Source organism: Argopecten irradians, chromosome 5 (genome assembly GCF_041381155.1).
Source record: "Argopecten irradians isolate NY chromosome 5, Ai_NY, whole genome shotgun sequence".
In the NCBI taxonomy this organism is placed as follows: domain Eukaryota; kingdom Metazoa; phylum Mollusca; class Bivalvia; order Pectinida; family Pectinidae; genus Argopecten; species Argopecten irradians.
Genome location: NC_091138.1, coordinates 20510459 through 20531005, shown reverse-complemented (window position 1 = coordinate 20531005; position 20547 = coordinate 20510459). Strand labels below are relative to the sequence as shown.

At 41.3% G+C, this 20547-nt stretch overlaps 1 protein-coding gene across 1 annotated transcript in view; it reads right to left on the bottom strand.

Moving 5' to 3' along the window:
- Positions 1-20547, bottom strand: part of LOC138324313 (uncharacterized) — an 89304-nt gene that overhangs the window by 1611 nt on the left and 67146 nt on the right. The window contains 7 exon segments of the mRNA XM_069269390.1: positions 175-351; positions 2467-2706; positions 8152-8421; positions 8822-9066; positions 9694-9838; positions 10032-10316; positions 10948-11209. Coding sequence (XP_069125491.1) covers positions 175-351; positions 2467-2706; positions 8152-8421; positions 8822-9066; positions 9694-9838; positions 10032-10316; positions 10948-11209 — 1624 coding nt within the window.

Genomic DNA, 20547 nt, shown 5'->3' with positions numbered 1-20547 from the left:
TACTAGACTTACTTCAAAATTTATGCTATATATGTAGTCCTTTTAGGAAAGAAGCTGACACACTTTTTCTCAACATTTGAAATAGACTTATTCAGCATTTGATAAAGATATCCTAACTAATTTTGAATATACATTACCATTTTTGTTTTAAAGCAAACTGTTGATAAACAGTACCTGTAGTTTCCTCACAGACGAGTGGCCCTCCACTATCTCCCTGACACGTGTCCACACCGCCGGCCACCAGACCGGCACACAGCATGGCATCAGTGATCTGAGATTTACTGTAAAGACGTATACACTGGTGTTGGCTGATCAGGGGCGCGATGGCCTGCTTCAGCATGTGAGGGGTACCTAAAATGGTAATGTCAAAAACATGTGAATATCACAAACATGGGAGGGGTGCCTAAAATGGCAATATCAAAAACATGTGAATATCACAAACATGGGAGGGGTGCCTAAAATGGCAGTATCAAAAACATGTGAATGTCACAAACATGTGAGGGGTGCCTAAAATGGCAATATCAAAAACATGTGAATGTCACAAACATGTGAGGGGTGCCTAAAATGGTAATATCAAAAACATGTAAATATCACAAACATCTGAGGGGTGCTTAAAATGGCAATATCAAAAACATGTGAATATCACAAACATGGGAGGGGTGCCTAAAATGGCAATATCAAAAACATGTGAATATCACAAACATGGGAGGGGTGCCTAAAATGGCAATATCAAAAACATGTGAATATCACAAACATGGGAGGGGTGCCTAAAATGGCAATATCAAAAACATGCGAATATCACAAAACATGTGGGGAGTGCCTAAAATGGCAATATCAAAAACATGTGAATATCACAAACATGGGAGGGGTGCCTAAAATGGCAATATCAAAAACATGCGAATATCACAAACATGTGGGGAGTGCCTAAAATGGCAATATCAAAAACATGTGAATATCACAAACATGGGAGGGGTGCCTAAAATGGCAATATCAAAAACATGTGAATACCACAAACATGGGAGGGGTGCCTAAAATGGCAATATCAAAAACATATGAATATCACAAACATGGGAGGGGTGCCTTAAATGGCAATAGCAAAAACATGTAAATATCACAAACATGGGAAGGGTGCCTAAAATGATAATATCACAAACACAACAAGGTGCCTAAAATGGTAATATCACAAACATGTGAAGGGCGCCTAAAATGTGAATATCACAAACATATAAGGGTTGCCTAAAATGGTAATATCAAAAACATGTGAATATCACAAACATGTGAGGGGTGCCTAAAATGTGAATATCATCAACATGTGAGGGGTACCTAAAATGGTAATATCAAAAACATGTGAATATCACAAACATGTGAGGGGTGCTTAAAATTGGAATATCACAAACATGTGAATATTTCGAATATCAAAAATATACAAGGGGTTCCTTTAGAGGTGCCTTAAATGTGAATATTATAAACATGTGAGGGGTTCCTAAAACGGGAATATTATCAACATGTGAGGGGTGCTTAAAATGGGAATATCACAAACATGTAAGGGGTGCCTAAAATGTGAATATCACAAACATGTGAGGAGTGCTTAAAATTTTAATATCAATTATATGCAAAGGGTGCCTTTTAGAGGTGCCTTAAATGTGAATACATGTGAATTATAAACATGGGAAGGGTGCCTAAAGTGAGAATATTATCAACATGTGAGGGATGCCTAAAATGGGAATATCAAAAACAGGTGAAGGGTGCCTAAAATGTGAATATCACAAACATGTGAGGAGTGCCTAAAATGTGAATATCACAAACATGTTAGGGGTGCTTAAAATGGGAATATCAAAAACATGTGAGGAGTGTCTAAAATTTGAATATCAAAAATATGCAAGGGGTGTCTTTTTGGGTTGCCTTAAATGTGAAAACATGTGAATTATAAACATGTGAAGAATGCCTAAAATGATAATATCAAAAACATGGGAGGGGTGCCTAAAATGGGAATATCAAAAACATAAGACGGGTGCCTAAAATGGGAATATCAAAAACATGTGAATATCACAAACATTTGAGGGGTGCCTAAAATGTGAATATCAAAAATATACGAGGAGTGTCTAAAATTCAAATATCAAAAATATGCAAGGGGTGTTTTTTAGGGGTGCCTTAAATGTGAATACATGTGTATTATAAACATGTGAAGGGTGCCTAAAATGGGAATATCAAAAACATGAGAGGATGCCTTAAATGGGAATATCAAAAACATGGGAGGGGTGCCTAAAATGAGAATATCAAAAACATGGGAGGGGTGCCTAAAATGAGAATATCAAAAACATGGGAGGGGTGCCTAAAATGAGAATATCAAAAACATGGGAGGGGTGCCTAAAATGAGAATATCAAAAACATGGGAGGGGTGCCTAAAATGAGAATATCAAAAACATGGGAGGGGTGCCTAAAATATGAAATGATACTGCTCCTTACCCTGTTCGGTTTTGCCCCAGCCTGATATATGACATCTTTTGCCAGTAGTATACTCAGTGTTACTTGTAGGCAGACAGGCAGGCTGGATAAAGTCATTAAACACAATACCACGGCCATTCTTTGTCTTTATCTTTAGGAGTGCAATATCATTGTTGTAGGTGACCTCTGGGTAGGTAAACACAATACACATCAATTTATTCAGTTTATGTAACATCAGTAACATTACCTGGTAACTTGATACTATAGTTAGTCATATTCAGTTTATAATACATTTACCTGTAATATTACCTGGGTACTTGATACCATAGTTAGCCTTATTCAGTTTATAATACATCAGTAATATCACCTGGGTACTTGATACCATAGTTAGCCTTATTCAGTTTATAATACATCAGTAATATTACCTAGGTACTCGATACCATAGTTAGCCTTATTCAGTTTATAATACATTTAGTAATATTACCTGGGTACTTGATACCATAGTTAACCTTATTCAGTTTATAATACATCAGTAATATTACCTGGGTACTTGATACCATAGTCAGCCTTATTCAGTTTATAATACATCAGTAATATTACCTAGGTACTTGATACCATAGTTAACCTTATTCAGTTTATAATACATCAGTAATATTACCTGGGTACTTGATACCATAGTTAGCCTTATTCAGTTTATAATACATCAGTAATATTACCTGGGTACTTGATACCATAGTTAGCCTTATTCAGTTTATAATACATCAGTAATATTACCTGGGTACTTGATACCATAGTTAGCCTTATTCAGTTTATAATACATCAGTAATATTACCTGGGTACTTGATACCATAGTTAGCCTTATTCAGTTTATAATACATCAGTAATATTACCTAGGTACTTGATACCATAGTTAACCTTATTCAGTTTATAATACATCAGTAATATTACCAGCTGGGTACTTGATACCATAGTTAGCCTTATTCAGTTTATAATACATCAGTAATATTACCTGGGTACTTGATACCATAGTTAGCCTTATTCAGTTTATAATACATTTAGTAATATTACCTGGGTACTTGATACCATAGTTAACCTTATTCAGTTTATAATACATCAGTAATATTACCTGGGTACTTGATACCATAGTTAGCCTTATTCAGTTTATAATACATTAGTAATATTAACTAGGTACTTGATACCATAGTTAGCCTTATTCAGTTTATAATACATCAGTAATATTACCTGGGTACTTGATACCATAGTTAGCCTTATTCAGTTTATAATACATTTAGTAATATTACCTGGGTACTTAATACCATAGTTAGCCTTATTCAGTTTATAATACATTTAGTAATATTAACTAGGTACTTGATACCATAGTTAACCTTATTCAGTTTATAATACATCAGTAATATTACCTGGGTACTTGATACCATAGTTAGCCTTATTCAGTTTATAATACATCAGTAATATTACCTGGGTACTTGATACCATAGTTAGCCTTATTCAGTTTATAATACATCAGTAATATTACCTGGGTACTTGATACCATAGTTAGCCTTATTCAGTTTATAGTCAAACATCAGTAATATTACCTAGGTACTTGATACCATAGTTAGCCTTATTCAGTTTATAATACATCAGTAATATTACCTAGGTACTTGATACCATAGTTAGCCTTATTCAGTTTATAATACATCAGTAATATTACCTAGGTACTTGATACCATAGTTAGCCTTATTCAGTTTATAATACATCAGTAATATTACCTAGGTACTTGATACCATAGTTAGCCTTATTCAGTTTATAATACATCAGTAATATTACCTGGGGTACTTGATACCATAGTTAGCCTTATTCAGTTTATAATACATCAGTAATATTACCTGGGTACTTGATACCATAGTTAGCCTTATTCAGTTTATAATACATCAGTAATATTACCTAGGTACTTGATACCATAGTTAACCTTATTCAGTTTATAATACATCAGTAATATTACCTAGGTACTTGATACCATAGTTAGCCTTATTCAGTTTATAATACATCAGTAATATTACCTAGGTACTTGATACCATAGTTAGCCTTATTCAGTTTATAATACATCAGTAATATTACCTGGTACTTGATACCATAGTTAGCCTTATTCAGTTTATAATACATCAGTAATATTACCTGGGTACTTGATACCATAGTTAACCTTATTCAGTTTATAATACATCAGTAATATTACCTGGGTACTTGATACCATAGTTAGCCTTATTCAGTTTATAATACATCAGTAATATTACCTAGGTACTTGATACCATAGTTAGCCTTATTCAGTTTATAATACATCAGTAATAATATTACCTAGGTACTTGATACCATAGTTAGCCTTATTCAGTTTATAATACATCAGTAATATTACCTAGGTACTTGATACCATAGTTAGCCTTATTCAGTTTATAATACATCAGTAATATTACCTGGGTACTTGATACCATAGTTAGCCTTATTCAGTTTATAATACATCAGTAATATTACCTGGGTACTTGATACCATAGTTAGCCTTATTCAGTTTATAATACATCAGTAATATTACCTAGGTACTTGATACCATAGTTAGCCTTATTCAGTTTATAATACATCAGTTATATTACCTAGGTACTTGATACCATAGTTAGCCTTATTCAGTTTATAATACATCAGTAATATTACCTGGGTACTTGATACCATAGTTAACCTTATTCAGTTTATAATACATCAGTAATATTACCTGGGTACTTGATACCATAGTTAGCCTTATTCAGTTTATAATACATTCAGTAATATTACCTAGGGTACTTGATACCATAGTTAGCCTTATTCAGTTTATAATACATCGTTAATATTACCAGCTGGGTACTTGATAACCATAGTTAGCCTTATTCAGTTTATAATACATCAGTAATATACCTGGGTACTTTATACCATAGTTAGCCTTATTCAGTTTATAATACATCAGTAATATTACCTAGGTACTTGATACCATAGTTAGCCTTATTCAGTTTATAATACATCAGTAATATTACCTGGGTACTTGAATACCATAGTTTAGCCTTATTCAGTTTATAATACATCAGTTATATTACCTAGTCTAATCAATGACACCCATAAACCACACCTATCAACATATCACTTCTTAGGTGCACTTTCTTTCGTCCCTAAAATGTACATTTTTTTTCTGAATATTTTGTCAAATTTCAAAAGCTTCACTTCAATTTACAAGTCTACAGTATAAAGTTGGCAATGATACACTGTGAAATCATTAATTTTCGTGGGATTTTAAAGCAGTGAGTTGTGATGATAAACTTACCCATCATAGCAGCGAGCTGTGATGATAAACTTACCCATCAAAGCAGTGAGCTGTGTTGATAAAGATAAACTTGCCTATCAAAGCAGTGAGCTGTGATGATAAACTTACCCATCAAAGCAGTGAGCTGTACTGATAAACTTACCCATCAAAGCAGTGAGCTGTGATGATAAACTTACCCATCAAAGCAGTGAGCTGTGTTGATAATGATAAACTTACCCATCAAAGCAGTGAGCTGTGTTGATAAAGATAAACTTGCCTATCAAAGCAGTGAGTTGTGATGATAAACTTACCTATCAAAGCAGTGAGCTGTGATGATAAACTTACCCATCAAAGCAGTGAGCTGTGTTGATAAAGATAAACTTGCCTATCAAAGCAGTGAGCTGTGATGATAAACTTACCCATCAAAGCAGTGAGCTGTGTTGATAATGATAAACTTACCCATCAAAGCAGTGAGCTGTGATGATAAACTTACCCATCAAAGCAGTGAGCTGTGATGATAGACTTACCCATCAAAGCAGTGAGCTGTGATGATAAACTTACCCATCAAAGCAGTGAGCTGTGATGATAAACTTACCCATCAAAGCAGTGAGCTGTGATGATAAACTTGCCCATCAAAGCAGTGAGCTGTGATGATAAACTTACCCATCAAAGCAGTGAGCTGTGATGATAAACTTGCCCATCAAAGCAGTGAGCTGTGATGATAAACTTACCCATCAAAGCAGTGAGCTGTGATGATAAACTTACCCATCAAAGCAGTGAGCTGTGATGATAAACTTACCCATGCAGTGAGCTGTGATCAAATCAAAGCAGTGAGTTGTAATGATAAACTTACACATCAAAGCAGTGAGCTGTGTTGATAAACTTACCCATCAAAGCAGTGAGCTGTGATGATAAACTTACCCATCAAAGCAGTGAGCTGTGATGATAAACTTACCCATTAAAGCAGTGAGCTGTGATGATAAACTTACCCATCAAAGCAGTGAGCTGTGATGATAAACTTACCCATCAAAGCAGTGAGCTGTGATGATAAACTTACCCATCAAAGCAGTGAGCTGTGATGATAAACTTACCCATCAAAGCAGTGAGCTGTGATGATAAATTTACCAATCAAAGCAGTGAGCTGTGATGATAAACTTACCCATCAAAGCAGTGAGCTGTGTTGATAAACTTACCCATCAAAGCAGTGTGCTGTACTGAAAGCAGTGAGCTGTGTTGATAAACTTACCCATCAAAGCAGTGAGCTGTGTTGATAAAGATAAACTTACCCTTAAAGATAAACTTACCCATCAAAGCAGTGAGTTGTGATGATAAACTTACCCATCAAAACAGTGAGCTGTGTTGATAAAGATAAACTTACCCATCAAAGCAGTGAGTTGTGATGATAAACTTACCCATCAAAACAGTGAGCTGTGTTGATAAAGATAAACTTACCCATCAAAACAGTGAGCTGTGTTGATAAACTTACCCATAAAGCCATCAAAGCAGTGAGCTGTGATGATAAACTTACCCATCAAAGCAGTGAGCTGTGATGATAAACATACCCATCAACGCAGAGAGCTGCATTGATAAACTTATACCCATCAAAGCAGTGAGCTGCACTGATAAACTTACCCATCAAAGCAGTGAGCTGTGTTGATAAACTTACCCATCAAAGCAGTGTGCTGTACTGAAAGCAGTCATGAGCTGTGTTGATAAACTTACCCATCAAAGAAGTGAGCTGCATTGATAAACTTACCCATCAAAGCAGTTGAGCTGCATTGATAAACTTATACCCATCAAAGCAGTGAGCTGCACTGATAAACTTACCCATCAAAGCAGTGAGCTGTGTTGATAAACTTACCCATCAAAGCAGTGAGCTGTGATGATAAACTTACCCATCAAAGCAGTGAGCTGTAATGATAAACTTACCCATCAAAGCAGTGAGCTGTGTTGATAAACTTACCCATCAAAGCAGTGAGCTGTGATGATAAACTTACCCATCAAAGCAGTGAGCTGTGATGATAAACTTACCCATCAAAGCAGTGAGCTGTGATGATAAACATACCCATCAACGCAGAGAGCTGCATTGATAAACTTATACCCATCAAAGCAGTGAGCTGCACTGATAAACTTACCCATCAAAGCAGTGAGCTGTGTTGATAAACTTACCCATCAAAGCAGTGTGCTGTACTGAAAGCAGTGAGCTGTGTTGATAAACTTACCCATCAAAGAAGTGAGCTGTGTTGATAAACTTACCCATCAAAGCAGTGAGCTGTGATGATAAACTTACCCATCAAAGCAGTGAGCTGTGTTGATAAACTTACCCATCAAAGCAGTGAGCTGTGATGATAAACTTACCCATCAAAGCAGTGAGCTGTGTTGTTAAACTTACCCATCAAAGCAGTGAGCTGCACTGAGTATCCAGTACTCGCTGATAATGGTTGCGCCACACCAATGTTGATGGTACTTAGTGTTGTCCCAGGTGTCCACGTAGTTGATAAGTCGGACTCCAACTTGCCAAGGAAACATGCCATAATCAGCGTTATTTCCTCCTATGATCTTCTCCACGCGCGGAGGTTCACCTAAAACCCTCTCTCCATCACGTGTTTCCCGCTTCTTACGAGCATTGATGATGGTCTCTAATGGGCGTTTACCACATCCTGTGAAGGAAAAACAGTGTAGTATGAGTGGATTAACACAAAGCCAGGCCAGGATTCGAACCCTGAACCCTCCGAACACTAGCCAGAATGCTCTACTAATTGAGTTTTCATCAACTTACCCAATCAACAAACAATACACCAAATGTAGAAAATGTACAGCCTGACTAGGATTCAAAACCCAGGACCCTCCAAACTCTAGCCAGAATGTTTTACCAATTAATTATTAAGCTTTTTGCTGGTCACCGGCAACTGACCTGATAAACAACCATTACACCAAATGTAGTAGGAGCAGAAAATATACAGCCAGACTGGAATTCCAACCCAGGTACCTCGAAACACCGCTAGTACAAACCTTGAATTACTTTTATTGTAATTTTAAATTCTGTAAAGGTATATTTACCAGGGAATATATAGGTCCCATCACCACCACTATCATCATCCCCTCCCTCTCCTCCTGGGGTCGGGGGTTTCGGTGTAGTAATACATCGTACACCCGCATCTTCATGGTGACCACAGTCATGTCCTTGGGCGCGACTACAACTCAGGAGAGACGTCTCGGAACCGTCACAGTCAACTTCATCCATCAGAATAGGTATATCTGTTGAACCTCTTCCAAAGTGAGCATCATTTAAAGCTATGCCACCCCTGTCAAAGTAATTCACCTACATTAATGAAAATGCTACCATATGCTGCTGCAATAAGCCTTCACTCAGTAATAAGCCTTCACTAAGCAATAGGCCTTCATTTAGCAATAAGCCTTCACTTGGCAATAAGCCTTCATTTAGCAATAAGACTTCATTTAGCAATAAGCCTTCACTTGGCAATAAGCCTTCATTTAGCAATAAGACTTCATTTAGCAATAAGCCTTCATTTAGCAATAAGCCTTCACTTGGCAATAAGACTTCACTTGGCAATAAGACTTCATTTAGCAATAAGCCTTCATTTAGCAATAAACCTTCACTTGGCAATAAGACTTCATTTAGCAATAAGACTTCATTTAGCAATAGGCCTTCACTCAGCAATAAGTATTTTTCCTTTTATCAAGTCGTTTAGATCTACAGTCACTAATAAGCCCCCCTCCTACCTAATAACCCATCATTTCTAAGAGGCTTATAATGAGGTATTATAATTTGATGGTTTATACAGAGAAAAGTGATAAAAAGGGAAATTTATGGGCATCAGTTGACTCAGTCTATTGAGAGGAATTCCTCAATTCAATGCACTCTAAAACATGTACAAGATATACATAAAAGTGTAATATGATTCTGTTACCTATCATAGCCCAGCATCCTACAGACAACACTGGAATCCACATCAGACCAGTTGTCATCACAGACTGTGCCACGCTGTCCATCAATAATGACCTCTACACGACCTTCGTTGTCACCATCTCCATCCACCAACTGGACATCAATACCTATCATGATAAATAAGCAGACATTAGGCTATAACAGTCACATCAGTTGGTTCTACTCACAATGAGTTTTAAACGATCAGTCAATAGGTGTGTACTAAACATATCTTAGAAACTAAATGGTTTACAGTAAAAATTAGTTACCAAATAAATCATGTGAAATTGACAACAAATATTTCAGTGTTACCAGGCTTACCACAGTTATAATAGACAGTCAAGTACTTTGTCGTTCCTTCACAGCGGTCTGTTAAATCAGAAAATAGTTCCATAACATCATGTAAGTCACACTTCTGTCGGCCATTACAGATTTCCTTGACTAAATCCTGTGCTCCATTCACTTTACATTTGATGTTTCTCATGCTGCCACTAGCAGGACATGTTTGACGATTGGTTCGGCCGTAGGTAGCACCCACGATCTCCAGCCCACCAGCACACTGAATAGTCACAGAACTATCTGGACATACAACCTCTGTGTGATGTGCTGCATATATATAGTAAAAGGAATCAAATAAAGAACTGTTAACCAATCAACTCTGCATAAAAACCAATGAAAAATAGAGGTTCTTACATGAGTTCAATAATTTGATATATCACAAACTTTTAGGCTTGTAGCATATCAAATTATTTAATGAGTTTGATAAAATTTCATATTACACTGTCACAAGTGTAAGATTTTATTTATCACATAACTTTTACTTTTAATATCATCTCTAGATAAAACAGTAGAAATCTGGCTCGGATGTGACATATCCGTCGACTGAGACAATTATGCAACTACCTGTGATGTCATAGTAGTTTTATTACACATGTGTCTTATGATATTTCTGACATGGCTGGGCAGACTAGTTATGAGATAAATAAACTTTTAACCAATCACAATATGTGTAAATATCAACCAATGAAATTATGTGAAAATGTAAACCAATCAAATTATGTTGAACTATTAACCAACCAACTTACAGAAATTAATAACCAATCTAAATGGATGGAAACTATTACTTTAATGGTTGGGAAACTATCAACCAATCAAATTGTTTAGGGACACCAATCCAAGTGTTATCTAAGTGGTTAAAAAGTTTGATTAAACAACCTGTAAAGTGTAATAACTCTACCTGTGGAAGGGTCAATCTCTGAGGTACAGGATACAGACACATAGCTGGATGGTGGGCAGTCATCAGCATTCAGGTTCTCCTCCAAAGTACAGTTAGCCAGTTCTGTACTGGTCGCTGGGCAGGAGACAGTGTAAGGCCAAGCTCTGGTCAGCCTGGATGTAGGAGTGTCGGCCAACAATACCCCTCTCCTACAGAATAGTGAAGTTTTATACAGACTAGGGTCAGACTGGACGTAGGGGTGTCGGTCAACAGTACCCCTCTCCTACAGAATAGTGAAGTATTATACAGACTAGGGTCAGACTGGACGTAGGGGTGTCGGTCAACAGTACCCCTCTCCTACAGAATAGTGAAGTATTATACAGACTAGGGTCAGACTGGACGTAGGGGTGTCGGTCAACAGTACCCCTCTCCTACAGAATAGTGAAGTATTATACAGACTAGGGTCAGACTGGACGTACGGGTGTAGGTCAACAGTACCCCTCTCCTACAGAATAGTGAAATATTATACAGTCTAGGGTCAGACTGGACGTAGAGGTGTCGGTCAACAGTACCCCTCTCCTACAGAATAGTGAAGTTTTATACAGACTAGGGTCAGACTGGACGTAGGGTTGTCGGTCAACAGTACCCCTCTCCTACAGATTAGTGAAGTTTTATACATACTAGGGTCAGACTGCTACAAAACAGTGAAGTTTTATACAGACTAGGGTCAGACTGGACGTAAGGGTGTCGGTCAACAGTACCCCTCTCCTACAGATTAGTGAAGTTTTATACATACTAGGGTCAGACTGCTACAAAACAGTAAAGTTTTATACATACTAGGGTCAGACTGCTACAAAACAGTGAAGTTTTAAACAGACTTGGGTCAGACTGGACGTAAGGGTGTTAGTCAACAGTACCCCTCTCCTACAGAATAGTGAAGTATTATACAGTCTAGGGTCAGACTGGACGTAGAGGTGTCGGTCAACAGTACCCCTCTCCTACAGATTAGTGAACTTTTATACAGACTAGGGTCAGGCTGCTCCAGAATAGTGAAGTATTATACAGACTAGGGTCAGACTGCACGTAGGGGTGTCGGTCAACAGTACCCCTCTCCTACAGATTAGTGAAGTTTTTATACAGACTAGGGTCAGGCTGCTCCAGAATAGTGAAGTATTATACAGACTAGGGTCAGACTGGACGTAGGGGTGTCGGTCAACAGTACCCCTCTCCTACAGAATAGTGAAGTATTATACAGACTAGGGTCAGACTGGACGTAGAGGTGTCGGTCAACAGTACCCCTCTCCTACAGAATAGTGAAGTATTATACAGACTAGGGTCAGACTGGAAGTAGGGGTGTCGGTCAACAATACCCCTCTCCTACAGATTAGTGAAGTATTATACAGTCTAGGGTCAGACTGGACGTAGAGGTGTCGGTCAACAGTACCTCTCTCCTACAGAATAGTGAAGTATTATACAGACTAGGGTCAGACTGGAAGTAGGGGTGTCGGTCAACAATACCCCTCTCCTACAGAATAGTGAAGTATTATACAGACTAGGGTCAGACTGGACGTAGGGGTGTCGGTCAACAGTACCCCTCTCCTACAGAATAGTGAAGTTTTATACAGACTAGGGTCAGACTGGACGTAGGGGTGTCGGTCAACAGTACCCCTCTCCTACAGAATAGTGAAGTTTTATACATACTAGGGTCAGACTGCTACAAAACAGTGAAGTTTTATACAGACTAGGGTCACACTGGACGTAAGGGTGTCGGTCAACAATACCCCTCTCCTACAGAATAGGGTCAGACTGGATGTAGGGGTGTCGGTCAACAGTACCCCACTCCTACAGAATAGTGAAGTATTATACAGACTAGGGTCAGACTGGACGTAGAGGTGTCGGCCAACAGTACCCCTCTCCTACAGAATAGTGAAGTTTTATACAGACTAGGGTCAGACTGGAAGCAAGGGTGTCGGTCAACAGTGCCCCTCTCCTACAGAATAGTGAAGTATTATACAGACTAGGGTCAGACTGGACGTAGAGGTGTCGGTCAACAGTACCCCTCTCCTACAGAATAGTGAAGTTTTATACAGACTAGGGTCAGACTGGACGTAGGGGTGTCGGTCAACAGTACCCCTCTCCTACAGAATAGTGAAGTATTATACAGACTAGGGTCAGACTGGACGTAGGGGTGTCGGTCAACAGTACCCCTCTCCTACAGAATAGTGAAGTATTATACAGACTAGGGTCAGACTGGACGTAGGGGTGTCGGTCAACAGTACCCCTCTCCTACAGAATAGTGAAGTATTATACAGACTAGGGTCAGACTGGAAGTAGGGTTGTCGGTCAACAGTACCCCTCTCCTACAGATTAGTGAAGTTTTATACAGACTAGGGTCAGACTGCTCCAGAATAGTGAAGTTTTATACAGACTAGGGTCAGACTGCTACAGAGTAGTGAACATTTATACAGACTAGGGTCAGGCTGCTCCAGAATAGTGAAGTATTATACAGACTAGGGTCAGACTGGACGTAAGGGTGTCGGTCAACATTAACCCTCTCCTTCACATTAGTGAAGTATTATACAGACTAGGGTCAGACTGGACGTAGGGGTGTCGGTCAACAGTACCCCTCTCCTACAGAATAGTGAAGTTTTATACAGACTAGGGTCAGACTGGACGTAGGGTTGTCGGTCAACAGTACCCCTCTCCTACAGAATAGTGAAGTTTTATACAGACTAGGGTCAGACTGGACGTAGGGGTGTCGGTCAACATTACCCCTCTCCTACAGAATAGTGAAGTTTTATACAGACTAGGGTCAGACTGGACGTAGAGGTGTCGGTCAACAGTACCTCTCTCCTACAGAATAGTGAAGTATTATACAGACTAGGGTCAGACTGGACGTAGAGGTGTCGGTCAACAGTACCCCTCTCCTACAGAATAGTGAAGTATTATACAGACTAGGGTCAGACTGGACGTAGGGTTGTCGGTCAACAGTACCCCTCTCCTACAGAATAGTGAAGTTTTATACAGACTAGGGTCAGACTGCTCCAGAATAGTGAAGTTTTATACAGACTAGGGTCAGACTGCTACAGAGTAGTGAACTTTTATCCAGACTAGGGTCAGGCTGCTCCAGAATAGTGAAGTATTATACAGACTAGGGTCAGACTGGACGTAAGGGTGTCGGTCAACAGTAACCCTCTCCTACAGATTAGTGAAGTATTATACAGACTAGGGTCAGACTGGACGTAGGGGTGTCGGTCAACAGTACCCCTCTCCTACAGAATAGTGAAGTATTATACAGACTAGGGTCAGACTGGACGTAGGGGTGTCGGTCAACAGTACCCCTCTCCTACAGAATAGTGAAGTTTTATACAGACTTGGGTCAGACTGGACGTAGGGCTATCGGTCAACAGTACCCCTCTCCTACAGAATAGTGAAGTTTTATACAGACTAGGGTCAGACTGGACGTAGGGTTGTCGGTCAACAGTACACCTCTCCTACAGAATAATGAAGTATTATACAGACTAGGGTCAGACTGGACGTAGGGGTGTCGGTCAACAGTACCCCTCTCCTACAGAATAGTGAAGTATTATACAGACTAGGGTCAGACTGGACGTAGGGGTGTCGGTCAACAGTACCTCTCTCCTACAGAATAGTGAAGTATTATACAGACTAGGGTCAGACTGGACGTAGGGGTGTCGGTCAACAGTACCCCTCTCCTACAGAATAGTGAAGTATTATACAGACTAGGGTCAGACTGGACGTAGGGGTGTCGGTCAACAGTACCCCTCTCCTACAGAATAGTGAAGTTTTATACAGACTAGGGTCAGACTGGACGTAGAGGTGTCGGTCAACAGTACCCCTCTCCTACAGAATAATGAAGTATTATACAGACTAGGGTCAGACTGGACGTAGATGTGTTGGTCAACAGTACTCCTCTCCTACAGAATAGTGAAGTATTATACAGTCTAGGGTCAGACTGGACGTAGGGGTGTCGGTCAACAGTACCCCTCTCCTACAGAATAGTGAAGTTTTATACAGACTAGGGTCAGACTGGACGTAGGGTTGTCGGTCAACAGTACCCCTCTCCTACAGATTAGTGAAGTATTATACAGACTAGGGTCAGACTGGACGTAGAGGTGTCGGCCAACAGTACCCCTCTCCTACAGAATAGTGAAGTTTTATACAGACTAGGGTCAGACTGGAAGCAAGGGTGTCGGTCAACAGTGCCCCTCTCCTACAGAATAGTGAAGTATTATACAGACTAGGGTCAGACTGGACGTAGAGGTGTCGGTCAACAGTACCCCTCTCCTACAGAATAGTAAAGTTTTATACAGACTAGGGTCAGACTGGACGTAGGGGTGTCGGTCAACAGTACCCCTCTCCTACAGAATAGTGAAGTATTATACAGACTAGGGTCAGACTGGACGTAGAGGTGTCGGTCAACAGTACCCCTCTCCTACAGAATAGTGAAGTATTATACAGACTAGGGTCAGACTGGACGTAGGGGTGTCGGTCAACAGTACCCCTCTCCTACAGAATAGTGAAGTATTATACAGACTAGGGTCAGACTGGAAGTAGGGTTGTCGGTCAACAGTACCCCTCTCCTACAGATTAGTGAAGTTTTATACAGACTAGGGTCAGACTGCTCCAGAATAGTGAAGTTTTATACAGACTAGGGTCAGACTGCTACAGAGTAGTGAACATTTATACAGACTAGGGTCAGGCTGCTCCAAGGGTGTCGGTCAACAGTAACCCTCTCCTACAGAATAGTGAAGTATTATACAGACTAGGGTCAGACTGGACGTAAGGGTGTCGGTCAACATTAACCCTCTCCTTCACATTAGTGAAGTATTATACAGACTAGGGTCAGACTGGACGTAGGGGTGTCGGTCAACAGTACCCCTCTCCTACAGAATAGTGAAGTTTTATACAGACTAGGGTCAGACTGGACGTAGGGTTGTCGGTCAACAGTACCCCTCTCCTACAGAATAGTGAAGTTTTATACAGACTAGGGTCAGACTGGACGTAGGGGTGTCGGTCAACATTACCCCTCTCCTACAGAATAGTGAAGTATTATACAGACTAGGGTCAGACTGGATGCAGGGGTGTCGGTCAACAGTACCCCTCTCCTACAGAATAGTGAAGTATTATACAGACTAGGGTCAGACTGGACGTAGAGGTGTCGGTCAACAGTACCCCTCTCCTACAGAATAGTGAAGTATTATACAGACTAGGGTCAGACTGGAAGTAGGGGTGTCGGTCAACAGTACCCCTCTCCTACAGAATAGTGAAGTTTTATACAGACTAGGGTCAGACTGGACGTAGGGGTGTCGGTCAACAGTACCCCTCTCCTACAGAATAGTGAAGTTTTATACAGACTAGGGTCAGACTGGACGTAGGGGTGTCGGTCAACAGTACCCCTCTCCTACAGAATAGTGAAGTATTATACAGACTAGGGTCAGACTGGACGTAAGGGTGTCGGTCAACAGTAACCCTCTCCTACAGAATAGTGAAGTTTTATACAGACCGAGGTCAGACTGGACGTAGGGCTATCGGTCAACAGTACCCCTCTCCTACAGAATAGTGAAGTTTTATACAGACTAGGGTCAGACTGCGTAGGGGTGTCCAACAGTAACAGATAGTGAAGTATTATACAGACTAGGGTCAGACTGGACGTAGGGGTGTCGGTCAACAGTACCCCTCTCCTACAGAATAGTGAAGTTTTATACAGACTAGGGTCAACTGCTCCAGAATAGTCGAAGTATTATACAGACTAGGGTCAGACTGCACGTAGGGTTGTCGGTCAACAGTACCCCTCTCCTACAGAATAGTGAAGTATTATACAGACTAGGGTCAGACTGGACGTAGGGGTGTCGGTCAACAGTACCCCTCTCCTACAGAATAGTGAAGTATTATACAGACTAGGGTCAGACTGGACGTAGAGGTGTCGGTCAACAGTACCCCTCTCCTACAGAATAGTGAAGTATTATACAGACTAGGGTCAGACTGGACGTAGGGGTGTCGGTCAACAGTACCCCTCTCCTACAGAATAGTGAAGTATTATACAGACTAGGGTCAGACTGGACGTAGAGGTGTCGGTCAACAGTACCCCTCTCCTACAGAATAGTGAAGTATTATACAGACTAGGGTCAGACTGGACGTAGGGGTGTCGGTCAACAGTACCCCTCTCCTACAGAATAGTGAAGTTTTATACAGACTAGGGTCAGACTGGACGTAGGGTTGTCGGTCAACAGTACCCCTCTCCTACAGATTAGTGAAGTTTTATACATACTAGGGTCAGACTGCTACAAAACAGTGAAGTTTTATACAGACTAGGGTCACACTGGACGTAAGGGTGTCGGTCAACAATACCCCTCTCCTACAGAATAGGGTCAGACTGGATGTAGGGGTGTCGGTCAACAGTACCCCTCTCCTACAGAATAGTGAAGTATTATACAGACTAGGGTCAGACTGGACGTAGAGGTGTCGGTCAACAGTACCCCTCTCCTACAGAATAGTGAAGTATTATACAGACTAGGGTCAGACTGGACGTAGAGGTGTCGGTCAACAGTAACCCTCTCCTACAGAATAGTGAAGTATTATACAGACTAGGGTCAGACTGGACGTAGGGGTGTCGGTCAACAGTACCCCTCTCCTACAGAATAGTGAAGTTTTATACAGACTAGGGTCAGACTGGACGTAGGGGTGTCGGTCAACAGTACCCCTCTCCTACAGAATAGTGAAGTATTATACAGACTAGGGTCAGACTGGACGTAGGGGTGTCGGTCAACAGTACCCCTCTCCTACAGAATAGTGAAGTATTATACAGACTAGGGTCAGACTGGACGTAGGGGTGTCGGTCAACAGTACCCCTCTCCTACAGAATAGTGAAGTATTATACAGACTCAGGGTCAGACTGGAAGTAGGGTTGTCGGTCAACAGTACCCCTCTCCTACAGATTAGTGAAGTTTTATACAGACTAGGGTCAGACTGCTCCAGAATAGTGAAGTTTTATACAGACTAGGGTCAGACTGCTACAGAGTAGTGAACATTTTATACAGACTAGGGTCAGACTGCTGGGGTGTCGTCAACAGTAACCCTCTCCTACAGAATAGTGAAGTATTATACAGACTAGGGTCAGACTGGACGTAAGGGTGTCGGGTCAACAGTAACCCTCTCCTACAGATTAGTGAAGTATTATACAGACTAGGGTCAGACTGGACGTAGGGGTGTCGGTCAACAGTACCCCTCTCCTACAGAATAGTGAAGTATTATACAGACTAGGGTCAGACTGGACGTAGGGGTGTCGGTCAACAGTACCCCTCTCCTACAGAATAGTGAAGTTTTATACAGACTAGGGTCAGACTGGACGTAGGGGTGTCGGTCAACAGTACCCCTCTCCTACAGAATAGTGAAGTATTATACAGACTAGGGTCAGACTGGATGCAGGGGGGGTGTCGGTCAACAGTACCCCTCTCCTACAGAATAGTGAAGTATTATACAGACTAGGGTCAGACTGGACGTAGAGGTGTCGGTCAACAGTACCCCTCTCCTACAGAATAGTGAAGTATTATACAGACTAGGGTCAGACTGGACGTAGGGGTGTCGGTCAACAGTACCCCTCTCCTACAGAATAGTGAAGTATTATACAGACTAGGGTCAGACTGGACGTAGGGGTGTCGGTCAACAGTAACCCCACTCCTACAGAATAATGAAGTTTTATACAGACTAGGGTCAGACTGCTCCAGAATTAGTGACAGACTAGGGTCAGTGAGTCGAGTAGTGAACTTTTATCAGACAGGGTACCCCTCTCCTACAGAATAGTGAAGTATTATACAGACTAGGGTCAGACTGGACGTAAGGGTGTCGGTCAACAGTAACCCTCTCCTACAGAATAGTGAAGTATTATACAGACTAGGGTCAGACTGGACGTAGGGGTGTGTCGGTCAACAGTACCCCTCTCCTACAGAATAGTGAAGTTTTATACAGACTAGGGTCAGACTGGACGTAGGGTTGTCGGTCAACAGTACCCCTCTCCTACAGAATAGTGAAGTTTTAATTACAGACTACCGAGGTCAGACTGGACGTAGTGAGGTAGGCTATCGGTCAACAGTACCCCTCTCCTACAGAATAGTGAAGTTTTATACAGACTAGGGTCAGACTGGACGTAGGGTTGTCGTCGGTCAACAGTACCCCTCTCCTACAGAATAGTGAAGTTTTATACAGACTAGGGTCAGACTGGACGTAGGGTTGTCGGTCAACAGTACCCCTCTCCTACAGAATAGTGAAGTTTTATACAGACTAGGGTCAGACTGGACGTAGGGGTGTCGGTCAACAGTACCCCTCTCCTACAGAATAGTGAAGTATTATACAGACTAGGGTCAGACTGGACGTAGGGGTGTCGGTCAACAGTACCCCTCTCCTACAGAATAGTGAAGTATTATACAGACTAGGGTCAGACTGGACGTAGGGGTGTCGGTCAACAGTACCCCTCTCCTACAGAATAGTGAAGTATTATACAGACTAGGGTCAGACTGGACGTAGGGGTGTCGGTCAACAGTACCCCTCTCCTACAGAATAGTGAAGTATTATACAGACTAGGGTCAGACTGGACGTAGGGGTGTCGGTCAACAGTACCCCTCTCCTACAGAATAGTGAAGTATTATACAGACTAGGGTCAGACTGGACGTAGGGGTGTCGGTCAACAGTACCCCTCTCCTACAGAATAGTGAAGTTTTATACAGACTAGGGTCAGACTGGACGTAGGGTTGTCGGTCAACAGTACCCCTCTCCTACAGAATAGTGAAGTATTATACAGACTAGGGTCAGACTGGACGTAGGGGTGTCGGTCAACAGTACCCCTCTCCTACAGAATAGTGAAGTATTATACAGACTAGGGTCAGACTGGACGTAGGGGTGTCGGTCAACAGTACCCCTCTCCTACAGAATAGTGAAGTTTTATACAGACTAGGGTCAGACTGGACGTAGGGTTGTCGGTCAACAGTACCCCTCTCCTACAGAATAGTGAAGTTTTATACAGACTAGGGTCAGACTGGACGTAGGGGGTGTCGGTCAACAGTACCCCTCTCCTACAGAATAGTGAAGTTTTATACAGACTAGGGTCAGACTGGACGTAGGGGTGTCGGTCAACAGTACCCCTCTCCTACAGAATAGTGAAGTATTATACAGACTAGGGTCAGACTGGACGTAGGGGTGTCGGTCAACAGTACCCCTCTCCTACAGAAATAGTGAAGTTTTATACAGACTAGGGTCAGACTGGGACGTAGGGTTGTCGGTCAACAGTACCCCTCTCCTACAGAATAGTGAAGTATTATACAGACTAGGGTCAGACTGGACGTAGGGGTGTCGGTCAACAGTACCCCTCTCCTACAGAATAGTGAAGTTTTATACAGACTAGGGTCAGACTGGACGTAGGGGTGTCGGTCAACAGTACCCCTCTCCTACAGAATAGTGAAGTATTATACAGACTAGGGTCAGACTGGACGTAGAGGTGTCGGTCAACAGTACCCCTCTCCTACAGAATAGTGAAGTTTTATACAGACTAGGGTCAGACTGGTGAAGTTTTATTACAGACTAGGGTCACATGGAGTAGGGTGTCGG